General features: G+C 42.7%; 1 protein-coding gene across 1 annotated transcript in view; it reads right to left on the reverse strand.

The window, feature by feature from the left end:
- Window positions 1-444: 444 nt before the first annotated feature.
- Window positions 445-15585, reverse strand: part of psd2 (pleckstrin and Sec7 domain containing 2) — a 54470-nt gene continuing 39329 nt past the window's right edge. Inside the window, exons 7-16 of the mRNA XM_084041740.1 lie at window positions 14879-14991; window positions 14591-14649; window positions 11091-11180; window positions 10743-10786; window positions 10438-10628; window positions 10013-10083; window positions 8771-8928; window positions 8120-8264; window positions 6288-6425; window positions 445-4868 (exon numbers count right to left, since the gene is read on the reverse strand). Of these exons, the coding sequence (XP_083897866.1) occupies window positions 4629-4868; window positions 6288-6425; window positions 8120-8264; window positions 8771-8928; window positions 10013-10083; window positions 10438-10628; window positions 10743-10786; window positions 11091-11180; window positions 14591-14649; window positions 14879-14991 (1249 nt within the window). The 3' untranslated portion in view covers window positions 445-4628. The remainder of the gene's footprint in view (window positions 4869-6287; window positions 6426-8119; window positions 8265-8770; window positions 8929-10012; window positions 10084-10437; window positions 10629-10742; window positions 10787-11090; window positions 11181-14590; window positions 14650-14878; window positions 14992-15585) is intronic.

The following is a 15585-nucleotide window of genomic DNA, read 5'->3' on the forward strand; positions in this document are numbered from 1 at the left end:
TTAACACTTTGTAGTGCCCGGGGCTATGACCACGTTTGGCCGCATTTTGCCACCGATTTAGCGCTATTTCAGCAGCCCCCGGACAGAAGGCTACTTGCAATAGTAAAGTTTCTACCCTGTTAGACTAAAGTAGACATGTGTCTGTGAATATTGCAACTAAACGTTTTTTCAAAAGGCTTGCAATATGTTAGGTTAGATCATTATGCCAATTTTGAAAGGTCATAAAGTGAAGTGTGCATGCACCAATACCATATGGGGGGTTTGAGAGTAAGTGAATTGACCACACACACAAAAGAAAGAAAGAAAGAAAAGAACATTGTTAAAAAAAAAACATAATTTTTCAGTGCAGAATTGACTAGACTCAATAAATTACAACCACAATAATCTGTATAAAAGCTTACTTTATGAAGCACAGACTAAATATTCAGTAAATATGTCCTTTACATTGTTCGAGCATCCCATCAAAAATCATATCAGATATACAAACAAAAGAAAATCAATTTCTGACATCAAAGTGCTGAAGCATGTACTTTCTTTAAATAATCAAAACAATGAACAAATTAGTTGTTTTCCTCACAATGCTATATTACAACACAGGCCTAGTCTAAAACATTGGGAAACAATGGTTAGCACAACAGCCTAAGAGACTATAAGGGGAGGCCTCCACTTGCAGAACTCACAGGCATGATTCCAGGTTTCCCTGTCGAGTCCCTAAAGGAACTCAGAACTGGTCAGTCACTGTTAGCATCATACCTTATACAAACCAGGGTGTCCAGAACCACACATGACTATTGACATTCTAAATATCTATGGCAGTGGTTCTCAACCTGTGGGGGTCCCCACATGATTTCTTTTGTGGGGGGGGGCATTTTTAATACCTAAAAAAAGACCATTACAGCATCAAAAGTTATCAACAAACTATACTATAAAAACTGGTCAAATAATAAGAAAGTTAGAGAGGTAGAAATTGTGAACATAGATCTACAAGCTCACAACGCCTCGCACTTGTGAGCTTGTAAATCTGCTATTTTCACAATAGTTATCTGTGGGAACTGAGTCAAACTAAATGTAACGTCTCAACTCCTACAATTCTAAGAGCTTGTCAGGGTGGGGGGTCCCCAGTTCAAACATGATTCTTTTGGGGGGTCGCGGCCTGAAAAGGTTGAGAACCACTGATCTCTAGCACTGCAGTGCGTATGTCTGTGCTGCCTGATGATGACTACATGAGGGCCACCGGCTCCATTTATCTACAGTTGTGTCAAGACTATATCAAAGGAAAGAAAATAATACAGAGAAAGGGAAGGAATGGGGGGGAGCCGGAAACTGAGAGTTAGGAAGCCACAAAAACAGAGAGGGAGAGGGAAAGAGAGAGAGAGAGGGAGGGGGGGTGATTATGTGTTCAGATGTGACATCAGCAGAACCGATGCCCTCCCCACTTCAAACTGTTTGTTTTCCACACTATCTCTGCACATCTCTACTTTCCAGGAAAAAGGTCAGGCTCATGTTGTACACCTGTTTTGCTTCTATGTTCTCTCAGGTGTTCCTAGAAAACTCATCTGGCCGTTTCTTAGAAAGCACGTCTGTTCTTCTCGCGTTCCTCGTCTCTTTCATGATGCATTGCCTCTGGTAACGCCTACCCTGCTCTCAACACCACCAGTATCCCATTTCTAACCATTTCCAACGCGTTGTTGGTGCTGCTGATCAGAACTGATTCTCTTCCTTCGTCCTCCACCAAGGTGGAGCTCGCTGTTCGCTTTATCCAAAATATCTTGGACCATATTAGTACTACTGTTGGGAATGATGGTCAGTTGCACACAGGACATTTTCCAGCATTGTTAAATATTGATAAATACATTGACAATTCATTACAGTTGACCAAGTGTTGCCTTGAGAATTGTTCACTCATAAAGCTAATAATATTAACATTGTGAGTCGAGGGACTATAGGGTTCAATCTCACTAGTATGAGATACTGAGTTGATGAGATGAGTTGATGCAGTGTTAAACTCTGAAATTGAGTTAAGGTGCTGTAAGTGATACTGTTTTGTTCAAATATTTCTATATAGCTCTATATTCCCATAGTAATCATTGCTATCAGTGTTTGTTCAGTAACGGGGGTCTCTCGTCTCTCCAGCTCTTTAGTAAACAGAAAAGAAATTCTCAAGTCAGGATACCAATTTCATCCAATCAGGAGAGAGAACTCATACAGGATATAGCATAGGATAGCATAGGACAAATAAGTTGGACAAAAAATGAGCAGACAAAATTGGACCTGGATTTGAAAACTATACAATTGAAGCTGATAAATGGGTTCTGTTACTGAACAAACACTATTGCAATGATTATAGATTTATGATTTAATGAGAATAGATTTATCTTAAAATATATATATCACGCACAGCACCTTTAAATTAACACTGATGCTTTACTCTGTATCAGTTGAAAACACAATACTTTTTAGAGAGTTTGGAGTGATAATTGTTAAAGTTGTCTTGTGACAACAGAATACTGGAATGTCATTATCTTTTTCTCGATACAACAAAGAAAATGCCAAATTTGCGATTAACAAAGGCATGGGTCGGGAGGGGGGATAAAGATACAGTAATAATGCACTCTTTGCTCCCTCCAAAATGGTGCCTCATCCCCCATAAGAACTTCGTACCTCTTCAAACAAGGCCAAGGGATCTGTCTTTGTCTCAAAATCAGTATAAAATGTGAAGAAGTAGGATTGTTGTACCCCTATAACAGGGTATGGGTACTTTTTGATGCTTGAAAGTCTTTAAGAAACCTACTGTATGTTTAAAATGTGATTGTTTGTGCCATTGTTCAACAGAGAGCCATACTGTTCATTGCTCATCAAACATGCTAATGAGGATCCATGATTTTATTTGGATGATACAATGCTCATTTCATTTTCATTCCATTGCCTCTACAGCTTTGACACGTACACACACATACATCTCTCTATCTCCCGCACGCACACGCGCGCGCACACACACACACACACACACACACACACACACACACACACACACACACACACACACACACACACACACACACACACACACACACACACACACACACACACACACACACACACACACGCCTCCCCAATTAAAAGCCTCACACTCAAATCTTTTCTGTTCTTCATCCCAGTCATCAGTACTCTACTTGAACTACATATTGTTACAGTAAAGATCTTTTCTAGCAGGGCACCAGTCACTGTGCTCCGACAGGAGGATATTAAAAATGACACGAGCAGAAATGGTGAAAACAGAACGTGGCACACAGTGCTTTCTTTCACTCAGTCATGTGTTGCCGTCAAGTCAAGCTCAGCGCTCTGTGGAAGAATGCAGACTGGGTGTAAATAAATACATGAATATGTATAATAAATGAAGTCAGTGGGAGCTTTCAGTTCAGAGATGTGGCCTTGTGACTAAAAGGCCACAGGTTTGAGTCTCGGGATAGCCTGCATGTGGAAAAGTGAAGGAGTACCACTCTCCCTCGGTGACTGCCGTTGAGGTGTTCTTGAGCAAGGGGAACCGCTCAATGGTCATACTAGTTGACTGATTGCTTCCAGCCCGGTATGAATGTGTTTAAGTATAGTGCTGTGAAGCAGGCGTTGCTGGAAAAGACCATGCGTGCTCAGCAAATCCTTCCCCTGGATAAATAAAAGGCAAACCAAAACAAAATAAACCTCCAAAATAAAATAAATAAATAAATAGGCTACACACAATAGGGAGTTGATCCTTGCAGGAGTTCATACGAGTTCATACTTGTGAGCGGTCAAGTCCATTTTTTTCTGCTGTGGCGATGGGACTGATATGTCGTATAGTCTACACACACACACACACACACACACACACACAACACTCCACCATGGTGGTCCCTATTCAGGCCTGTGAGCAGTCAAGTGTGCGAAGGTGAGTGAGAGAGGCCTAAATGCTACAGTACCACCTCCACCCCCTGGACCTATCACAACCCGACACCAGCTAGATGGATGGACAAGGACAGAACAGGGCAGGACAGTGTCCCCGCGGGGACGCCGGACGCTTTCCGACGCACATGCGTTGAACCCATTAGTGCCGTGTGAGTGACACAGCAAAAAGTTTCCTCATATTTAGATGGCAATCCAAGCGCTCGTTCAGCTCATATCAAAAGACACATTTCACAAAAGACAATTATATATGTTGGTCTTACTTGCTCTTCAAAATAATACTGATGTTTGATCATGATAATGGATATAATGTGCAATTTATAAAAGGGGAGAAACCTAGGTCAGATGGCCTGGAATCAGGGGAATGTTCTTCATCTAATTGCTCAAGCACAAATCTGTGCTCAAGCACAAATTAACCACAAAGGTTGATCAATTCTAGAGAGAATAGTAGTGGTAGTCCTTTCTCTTCCTCTATCTACCTGCCTTCGACGCCCATAAGTATGTCTTAAGTCTAAAAGAACAGAGACAGGGGTGTGAAGATGCCAAGTTTCTTAGGAGCTACAAAAAACTACAACAAAAAAACCCTCTAATGATGCAGAGTCAAGCTATGCCACTACAGGATAGCAACTGTCTGTTGTTGTTTATGTTGGTGGGGGTTGATTTCTGCTTCCCCCTCCTTTCCCCGCTTTTCAACTCCTCTGTCCCGGGGCAGTGCGTCCTGCAGCCCTCCCATTGAGCCCCCCATGAGTCTGGCTGATAGATGGGGATGACTGGGTCTTGCGGAGGTATCCCTCGCGGCCGGCCTGGCCTCCCTGGCCTCCCTCTCCCAACAGGCTGCTCATCACATTGGCCTCAATCTTCTCCAGGTCGTCCGTCTCTGCTCGGAGTTTGGCCTGTAGCAGGTTGATGTAGGTCTCATAGCGACTCTTCTGTTAGTGGGGAGAGTGATGGAGAGGTGAAAGTTAGAAAGGCAAATGGTGGGGGGGGGGGGGGGGATTGTGGTCCAGGAAAGCACATGAAAATGAAACACTAAAATCATAAAAGTGTAGAAAGACTCTTTGACCCGTAACCAATCATGAGTAAATAAACTGATACAGTAATTAGCTAGCAGAAAACGGGTCACAGAAATGGTGTAAAGCAGTGGTTCTCAAAGTGGAATCCAGGGACCCTCAAGGCTCCTTGAGGGGGTTCCAAATGGACCCTTACAGTTCTGCAACTCTGAGATAAATATATGTAACAGTAACAGTACAAATGGAACCAAATAGACCCTTAGGCGCTCTTCACACCAAGCACGGTGACTGTGGTCCACACCACAACTATAACAACTATCGTCGAAAACAATATCATCTGGATCACTTTCAGAGCGATTTTATTGATTGATTGATTGATTGAATACTTTAATAGTCAGATATGTAAACAGCACGAGGTACAGTCAGACATTTAGGCTAAAAGGATAACACAAAAAAAGTCCTGGGAACTCGTTTCCATTGTGGTCCTATAATGACCTAATGACCTTTACAGTATGAACCATAGAAACATTGACAGCCAATCAAAATCCCTCAGAAGGACATCTGGGATGCAATCGGTCTCACCTACCACCAGGAGGATTTGTTATGACGGAGATAAGGAGATGATTATGAATAGCTAACGCTAGCTGGTAGCAAGCTGGCATTACCTCAGTTAAGATACAACTATCTCCCCATCTAAAGGTCATTTCAGACGGGAAGCGGCCGACGCGCCTATGTAATTCCTTTTCGATGAGAGGCGGGCGATTATTTGGGACGCGCGGAGAAGTTGAGGGGCGGTGAGGCGAGCGGGCGCTGTCCCGTGAAATTCTCGCGCTCGTTTGTGCACACGCGCTTGGGCGGCAAGAGCTGGATTGTGGTGAGCTTTTCTTTTCCCCGCAGGAGGACAAAACAACAATGATCGTGACGCGATCTCCGCTGATCCGAGCGGTAACGCCCGCGTCCACCACTCCCAGTCTGCGAAGATCTTTACAAGTAATAAATCAGTCAAATTATCCACATATCCTATTGCATGTGTCTTTCAGAGATCTCTCTCTCTCTCTCTCTCTCTCTCTCTTCCACCCTCCGCGTGTGCTCTGACACAGCTGGACTGTGCAGTGCGTGTTTGATGCCACTGTTCACAGAACGTTATCGTTCATTAGTGTGGACTGACACTCGCATAATTATTTGTAGTGCTTGGTGTGTAAATGGCCCTTTACAGGTCCATTTGGTTCCATGTGTACACTGTCAGAGCTATGGGGGTCACTGAAATAAAAACATTTTGAGAACCACCGGTATAACGGCACGACAATGTGTGCTGCTGCTTGGTCTGTGGCCTCGTACCTCGTACGTGAGGTAATGCTCTTTGAGACGGGACTCCTCCCACTCGTGGCTCTTGGGGTCAGGCGTGTTTTTCCGGTGATCCTCCAGCTCCAGGCTCATCTGCTTCAGTTTGCCCTCGTGACTTTGCAGCTGCCCCTCCTGAGCAAAAAGAAAAAACAGGAGGACGACCCCAAAGCAGATTGTAAGTGGACCCAGTTCAAATTCTGATTAGGGCTGCAAGTATCGATGAGTGAATGAATCGATTAACCACTTAAAGTGTTACCTAATATTTCGTTGCACAATGGCGTCATGCAAAGATTTTGAAAATAGCAGATCTACAAGCTCACAATATGTCGCATTGTGAACCTGTAGACCTGCCATTTTCACAATTGGTTATTTTCACTATTCTATTCACCAAAATAGGGATAGATTATTAATAAAAAAAGAAATGATATTAATATTGTTTCTTTTTTATAATTGATTAAATCGATTAGTTCAATTAAAAGGTAGGGTAAGTGATTTGCTTTGGTTAAAATAAGTGTTAAATAGCTCTATATTCTGATAGTACTCATTGCTATAGAGTGTTTGTTCAGTATTAGGAGTCTCCTTGTCTCTCCAGCTCTTTATAAAACAGAAAATGCATTTTCGTTTCAGTTTCATTTCCAATTTTATCCAATCAGGACAGAGAACTCAATCAGGATACAGATTAAACAAGTGAAATTGGAAGTGATGACACTAAGAAATGAGCAGACAAAATTGGAACTGGAACACTATACAATTTAAGCTTAAAAATGGGTACTTTCTCCTGATTGGCTGAGATTTTGACACCTACCGAAAAATGTATTTTCTGTTTATTAAAGAGCTGGAGAGACAGGGAGACTCCTGTTACTGAACAAACACTATATAGCAATGATTACTATCAGAATATAGTGCTTTAACCTTTTAACAAAATACTTTTTGTTTTAACCCAAAAATATCACTTACCCTACCTTTAACTGTTGCACCCCTAATCTGCTATCCACATAGCAGATTATGTGTGTGTGTGTGTGTGTGTGTGTGTGTGTGTGTGTGTGTGTGTGTGTGTGTGTGTGTGTGTGTGTGTGTGTGTGTGTGTGTGTGTGTGTGTGTGTGTGTGTCCGTACAATGGATGTTCAGGAGGAAGACTACACCTTCAAATAATGAGATTGTTCCTGACCTTGCCCCTCACACTACTCCCATGATCTATTTCTATTCCTAGTTCACTCCCTAGATTACAAGCTTGATCGATCACCTTGGTAACCTAGCCAACTCCTCCCTCGACTTATCTGCCATGGTAACCGATCATAGCTCCACCTCTGCCACTCACCATGGCACCGATGCCATGGTAACCGTTAGCTCTCCACCTGAACTCCACCCCTTCTACCAATAAGTGAGGGTATTTAAACCTGCCAGGTCCGCCTGCCACTAGTGCATTGTTCTTTGTACCCCTCCCTCCCTTCCCTTTCCTTCAGTACTCTCTGATCTGTCCTAGTTTTCCAGGTTCCAGGTGGGGGTCTCAGAGCGGTAGCTTGTCCACAGATGTCCACAGATGACGCCTAGATGGATGCCTATCTTCTCAGACCCCAAGCCAAATACTGAGGGTCTCCACCCCCCTGGAGCCACATGGCTATGCCTCCCCCTCTCCACATCCCACCTCACTCCTCCCTCCCTCACCTCCTTCCCTTCCTCCCTACCCTCCTTCCCTCCATCTCCATCCATGCATAACCAATCCCTTTTCCCGAAAGGTCCATCTCCTTCTTTTATAAATAAAGAACGTTAAACGATGTTTGGTTTGAAGGCGTGGTCTGTACTCATGAACTACAGTATTATAGTACCTGATTGAGTCTAGTGGTGGAGGAGGGTAGGAGCGGCCGACAGAACTTCTTCATGGAGCCAATGGCAGCGGGGAAGGCCGGGGCAGAGAACAGCGCCGCAACCAGGTTGATCCGAAAGATCCAGGACAGCATCTCCTCCTCACTCCTACCGAGGCACAGCAAATGTGTTTTACATGCACAGGAAGAAAGAACTCCATCATAACAAAAAACAAATGTATAATGTAAAATGTATGTTATTAACCCTATTTTGGGCAAATCTTGAAAATGTGTCAACATTTTTCAAAATATATCTAAAAAGGTTCATTTATTACATATTATTACATTTTCAGAAATACCAGATCTACTGATAAGACTGTAGACTGGCTTTTTCACTATTTGTTATGCAATGAAGTATACTGGGTTCAAGTGGGTAAGAAAAGGGAACAGACAAGAGAGAAAACAAGATGAGTGGGACAGAGAGTCAAACATTGTGACTCACTGTGGATTCTCAGCAACATCTCATATATGCCTTTATTTTTTTATTTGCTTTTGAAGACGGATTCATGTCAGTTTTTGAAGACTGACTGGCATTACCGAAACATATGTACAGTGCATATAAGACACTGTGAAATAGAACTCTCCACGTCTTTCTTGTGTTGAGGAGTGACTCACGGGGCCTGCAGCAGGAACACTCTCCAGTCTGATGTCTTCAGCTTCAGCACGTTGGCTCTCTTGCTGTAGTCGGTGGCACGCGTGGCTAAGGCATGGTGGATGCGCACGGCGTTCTTCAGATCCACCTCCGACACGTCTGCGTCTGGCTTGTACTCATCCTGAAGGAGGACAGGATTTAGGTGAGGTCGTGAGGTTATGAAGATACAGTATTATGCCAATAGTTCTCAAACCTCATGTGAAGGACCTTGAATGGGCAGTGTATGTTCTATACAATTGTATGGGACCACCAAGATTTGTGTTGTTAAAATGTTTCCAAAATACTTCTTGTTCAGGTGAACTTTCACAGTGAATAGCAGATTTACAAGCTCACAGCATGTCGAGTTGTGATGCGTTGTGTTGTGAGCCTATAGATCAAGAGGAGGGGAACACGTATAGAACTCTGGAGGACCCTGGTCAACAAAGTGTATAGGGTTAACCCATTAAGACCTGAAGCCGGTTCTACATGTCTCCTAAATCTCAACAGTTTAATGAAAAACGTATGTTTCTATATCAGTGGTGCTCAATCTTTTTCACGTCAAGGACCCCCAAAATTATATGTATTTGGCCGTGGACCCCCATCAAAATATTTTGTTCCAGGGACCCCCCAGAAGCAAAGATTTGAGTTAAAAATGTTCGCTTGAAAAATATATATATTCAAAGATTTGCACACATTTTCACGATTTTTCAAAAATAGCAGATCTACAAGTGCTATGAACTTGTAGATCTGCTATTTTTGAATAGCCCAAAGTGTAAAATAATGCTTTTTAGCTCAAATCTAAAAATGACACAGTTCCAGGTCTCATTGGGTTAAGTGGTTAATTTACAGAGACTGAGCTCAGCAATACCAGGGTGGGTGAGAGGAGCCAAACATTACCCTTCTGAGGTATTCAAAGCTTTGCTCTTGCTTGATCCGTCATCAAGCATGTACATATTTGATGACTCAAAATCATTCTATTTTCCACAAGCAGCTTATTATGCGATTTTATTCTGAAGGCCCTCAGTGGTCACTACCACTGCTCAACCAGCAGAGGGAGACAAAGAAATGACACATTTTCTCTATCTTTCCCACACACACACACTCACGCTCACACTCACCCACATGCACGCACATGCATGCATGCACGCACGCGAAGCTACTAGCAACTGCTGCGCTGCTTTCGCTGTCACTGCGGTGGTGGATGTGTGTTTCTATAGCAACGGTACCTTCTGGAGATACAAGATCATTCCCTTCAGAACCGCATAGAACTTCTTCCAGCCACGCCGACCCCGTGGGGCTGAAAGAGAGACAGAGGGAGAGGGAGAGGGAGAGGGGGGGGGGGGTAAGAAAGACACAATGTGAGAAGGAGCGAGCGATGATGTCATATTAAGGGAGGGTGTTGGGGAAAGAGAGATAGACAGAGTGAAATAGAGAGACGGGGGGAGTGAGAAGATAAACAGAGGGGTGAGTCAGTAAGAGGCAAAGAGAGAAAGAGAGAGAGCAAGAGAGAGAGAGAGAAAGAAGAGAAAGAGAAACGAGAAAGAGAAACGTGTTAGTATATCTGAAAGTGTGTGTGTGTGTGTGTGTGTGTGTGTGTGTGTGTGTGTGTGTGTGTGTGTGTGTGTGTGTGTGTGTGTGTGTGTGCTCTCACTGCGTTTGCCGTCCATGTCTGCGTGGCTCTTTCGGGTGAGGACTCCATGTTTGTAGGTGACAGCGTTCAGGAGGATGGGGATAGTGATGAAAGGGTTATTGCCATCCGTTACCCTGGCAATGCGCTTATTCCCGCCCTCACACTGCTCCTCCACCAGCTCTGACAGACTCTTCCTCAGCTCCTCTTCCTCACTGTAACACGCACACGCACACACACACACACACATTCACAGATAGCCGAAGTTAGCATAAATTCATGATGAATCACCTCATCACCTGAGATGTAAAAAGGTAAAAGATACTCACACTGCCCATTCAAGCTTCTCATTTTTTATGGAGTTGTACAACACCTGTAGACAAGCAAGAAAAAAACACTTAACCACATATACTTAGTTGACGGGGGTCCCCCAGGAGTCTATACTTGACCCCTCTTTTTTTCTTTCACACCAAATCTTCTTCACTGAAAGAAATGTTTGCCTATTAGGACATGCCCATAATAGGTACGCCTGCTCGGCAAGGATGTATGATGTATGTTAATGTCTGTCATTTTGAAACTACCAGTTTTAGGAGTATTTATTTATTTTTGCACTAGAAAGGCATCATGCAAATAAGATCAGTTATTATTTGCTGTATGCTGTACGTTGAGTGCTGTACCTTTAATAAGTCTTTGGGGAAGTCTTTGCCGTTGTTGAGGCCGTCCAGATTACTGATGAACTGCTGACAAGACATTTTCTTCCCAATATTCTGAGGTAGAAAATAACCAAAAGACAGATTAGGCAAAGAAAATGGTAGAGAAGAGAGAGAGAAATGAAATGTGAGAGAGACCGAGAGAGACGAGGGAAAAAGATGAAGGGAAATTTCTTAGGCCCAAGAGTTAAAAACTTTTAACCTCTATCCCAGTGGATCAGATTTGGATTTTGGGTAGTTCAAAACGCCAAATCAGGATTGGGTACATCTTGTTTCTTTCAATGGAAGTGTTGTGTATAATTCATAATTATATATTTAAGAAATGGCTCTAAATTGCTAACAGTCTGTCACCCTTATGTTGTTCTTCATATCCACTAGATGGAGATAGATAGGATTAAAGAACCGTCTGCTAATCCCGGTAAACTTGGAAAATCTGAATATGGATCAGAGTAGTTCTCGCATAGCCAGACTTTCAGATAGCTTTGCCCACTGAAGAGGCGGAGTAGGCTGAACTGTGAAACGTCTGGTGATGGGAGACTAGGATCGGAGTAATCCTATCCTGAATTGCTTTGAAATACCGGGACAAAATGTAGTTAGATTGTCTGATCCTGGATCACCCCCATCACATAGGGATTAAAAGTTTTGAATTGATTAGAGGTAATAAAATATTTATCTTTGGAATCAATGCATTTTGTGACTGTGGAGCATGCCATACTGTACACATACAGTTCAGACAGATGCAAATGCAATGCAATGTTGGATTATCAATGCGGCAGCAACATGAAGTCTGTGTTCCTCCACTGGGTGGCAGAATTAAGTAGCTAATACATTACACTGGACCGTTTCAAACATAGCTTTGTCTTGTTACTGGCTCAATCATGTAAGCCATGTTTGGGTAATAAAGAGTGGAATTGACCAGTACTGCTAGAGAAAATGTGACATTAAAAGAACCTCATTATTTCAGACCATTTTCTCTTAAATAACAAACAACTAACCAGTGAATAGAATGTGTGCCTTTAGGATCACAAAGTACACAATCTAGTAAAAGCACATTTAGCAAGATGGAACCATGACTGGGCTCACAACAGACGTGCTGTGGAACACAAATCTGGCAGATAATCAAACTAATAACGATACTTTGAATGAAAACTGTTACTCAGCTTGGTACTGCAAAACATGAGTCTTATACTCCATTGTCTTTGTACCACTGTTTAATCGCAATAACTGAAATCTATTTCCTTATCCTAACACCTATGTCATAACTTAATAACTCAGTATCATCAGCACTTCAAACCAAGCACTATAACCATGAAGAAATAGTTATAGTGAAAACTATATGCTATACACTATAACTCTCTGCATCGACCAAAACACTCATGCATTCAAAATTATTGATTTGCAATCTGTTTTCTCATCATCAGTCTGTTTAAAAAAATAAGCATGTGATGAAGTTGCTTTGCTGCCTGACAGTGACATGTTGACACGTGGTCTCTTTTAGCTTTGAGGGAAATTCCCAGACACAACATCGCAGGCCCAATATCCAGTACTCTGTATTAGTGGTTCATCCTTTACTTCAAACCCAGCATTCCGCTATTCTGATGCTATTTTCAGAGCACACAGATACACCCCTGCTAAGAACAGATGTAGGATGAGGGCCAAGGCCTAGTATGTTAGTACAACAAGCATACTCACCACCTGCAGGGACAGGGACAGACCAAAGGACCAATTATGTTTAGCAGGGGTTGGGGGGGAGGAGGGGTTGAAAGAGAGCCGAAGCAGTGGAAAAAGAGAGAAAAAAGGGGAAGGAAACTTATTAGAAGGGAAGGTTCTCCACTAGAAGCAGACTGAAGACTAGAAGTGTGACTGTGAGTGGAGGGTTATGCCTGATTTTAAGCCTGATTTATGCTTCACCAACAAAGTGCTGTGCAGCATGTCGCTCTACAGACACAATGCATTTTCAGCTGAAGACGGACATTTAACGTTTCAGTTTTCTGCAGAAAAAAATATTTTTGTCGAGTGACACGACACCTTGTTGCTAATGCTAAAGCATGAATCAGGATTTAGAGCAGTGGTTCTCAACCTGGGGGTCGCGACCCCCAGGGGGGTCACCAAATAATTTGGGGGGGTCGCCAGATTTTTTGGTGAATTTAAAAAAAAAAAAAAAAAAAAAAAAAATGTTTTTTTTTTTTTTTTTTTACAAAATATTTTTTTATGTTATCATTAATTCATGTTTTATCAGTTAATTTACTCAATTTACCCACTTTTTGCAAAAATGTTTTGATAATAAAGAATTATCAAATAACCTATTATAATTAAATAACCTTCGCGCGCGCGAACGGGACCGCTCGCACGCGCAAACGGGACCGCACGCGTGCACGCGGGGGGTCGCGGGAAATAATATCATTATTTTGGGGGTCGCGGCCTGAAAAGGTTGAGAACCCCTGATTTAGAGGAGCTTAACAGGGTGGTCAAGGGCACTGGTTCGCAATGTGGGGTCTAGGGACTCCCAGGGGTCTTTGAGGAGGTTCCAGGGGGTCCCCAGCTAAATGATTGATAGTTAGGAACCAAATGAAACCTTACAGGACTGTAACACCGAGAGTGTAAAACTGGAAACTTAGTGGAGCCCAAACAGACCCTTGTGGGTTTGCTTGGATTTGTTTGTATACTCAAGAGTTAAATTGCCACTGAGGATTTTTCAGTGCAGATTGAGAGCTTAAAATCAATCAATCAGTCCGCAGCCTAGTGCACATCAAACTGGGGGTCCTTGAAAGTAAAACGGTTGAGAATCAATGGTCTAGGGAATGCATGAGGCAGGATCAGAGACACTGATGGAGTCGTGTCTTCTTCTAGACCACAAGCGCTCCAGTTTTAAAGAAATGAACGGATGAGAGTAATAGAGGAGAGGAGAGACAGAAACAGGTCAGAAAGTAGGCCGGGATAAAGAGTGGGAGCGAGAAAGAGAGATAGAGGGAAAGACGAGGGAGCGTGCAGTGTATAAACACAGAGAGAAAGAGGCAGAGGGAGACCAGAGCAAAAGGGAAAGCGAGGCAAAGACACAGATAAGATACAGAAACCATGTATGAGACAGAGATAGACAGACGATACTGAAACAAGACGGAGAAATGAAAAACACTACCTTTCTTACTTATTCTATAGATCTTTTATACAATTACCGCAAACATTTATGCATTTGGGAGAGAAATACCAAGGAGAAAAGCCAATGTTAAAAATAGCACAGTTAGTAAGATTAGTAAAACATTTTCTGTGCAATGTCAGCTAAATACTATAAATCCCTATCGACCATATTCAAAGGGAGTCCATTTTGCTCTCAGGGGTCCAGGTGTTGTCAAACCCCCCCACCCCACCCCCACCCCTCACCCCCACCACCGGGTATCACATAAGAGCACAAATGGCCACCATGTGAATATGGCCAATGCAACAGAAAACGTAGTAAAGGCAGTCCATACGTGTCCATGTAGGTCAGTGTTCAGCAGCATAAGGGCACAGGTTAATGTGTGGGCTCCATCTGTAATAGAACAATGAACGAATAACGGTTAGGGTCGGCTGCTGCTCTGCCACACATGCACGCATCGCATACACACATGCACATGTGCACGCACATTACTTTATTATTTTATAGTTTGTGTTGTGGTGCAATTAGGAATTAGTTTGTTGATATATCACCCTGAGACACATATACTATTATAATTTTTTTAACTCCTCATCACCATCATCATCATCCTCTCCGCCCTGACCTTCATACGTTGGCATCTGTGGGTTGCAGTGACGGAAGCGATTGGAGAAATGCACAAGGATCCTCTCTCTCTCCTGGGTTTCTCCCATCAGTGGGAAGGCCTTCAAGAAGGATCTGTCATGCATGTGCAAGAGGGACACCACAATGTCAACAAGAAGTTGGGGGAACCTTTTCACAACACACATTTTGAATTTCAATGTTTGCAGAGCAAGGGCACCTTTGTCAAACGGCTATTGAATTATTTTTAGAAAAACCTGAATGGCCAGTCGTGCTTATTTGTTTTGTTTTTAACATTGGCAGGAAGTCATGCATTCCGAGGAATGCTGTTATCAAGCCTGCATGTTCTTTACCTGTGCATCTACGATTTGGTATTGAGGAACAATTCCACCCATGAATAGGTGTGGAACAGTTCTGGGACAAACGTGGACCATAATGGAAACAAGCCCTGTGGGCTTTTTGATGCTATGCTTTTAGCGTCAGTCAATCAACGTGTTACTAAGTAATGCGTTAGTAAGTAATGTTTTACTAACGGCTCTACTTTTTGCAGTAACTAGGCGTGTAACGAATCACTCTTTCCAGTTAAAAAATGCTGACCTCCCAATCTCACGGCAGACACTCTAAGTGAAGTCAAACGCCCCCCAAAAGGCATCAAATTAGATTCTAAAATAATAATAATCAACGTTATCTTTTGAGGATGCTAGTTGCATC

The sequence above is a fragment of the Gymnoscopelus microlampas genome (assembly GCF_963454915.1).
Source record: "Gymnoscopelus microlampas genome assembly, chromosome: 18".
NCBI classification, from domain to species: domain Eukaryota; kingdom Metazoa; phylum Chordata; class Actinopteri; order Myctophiformes; family Myctophidae; genus Gymnoscopelus; species Gymnoscopelus microlampas.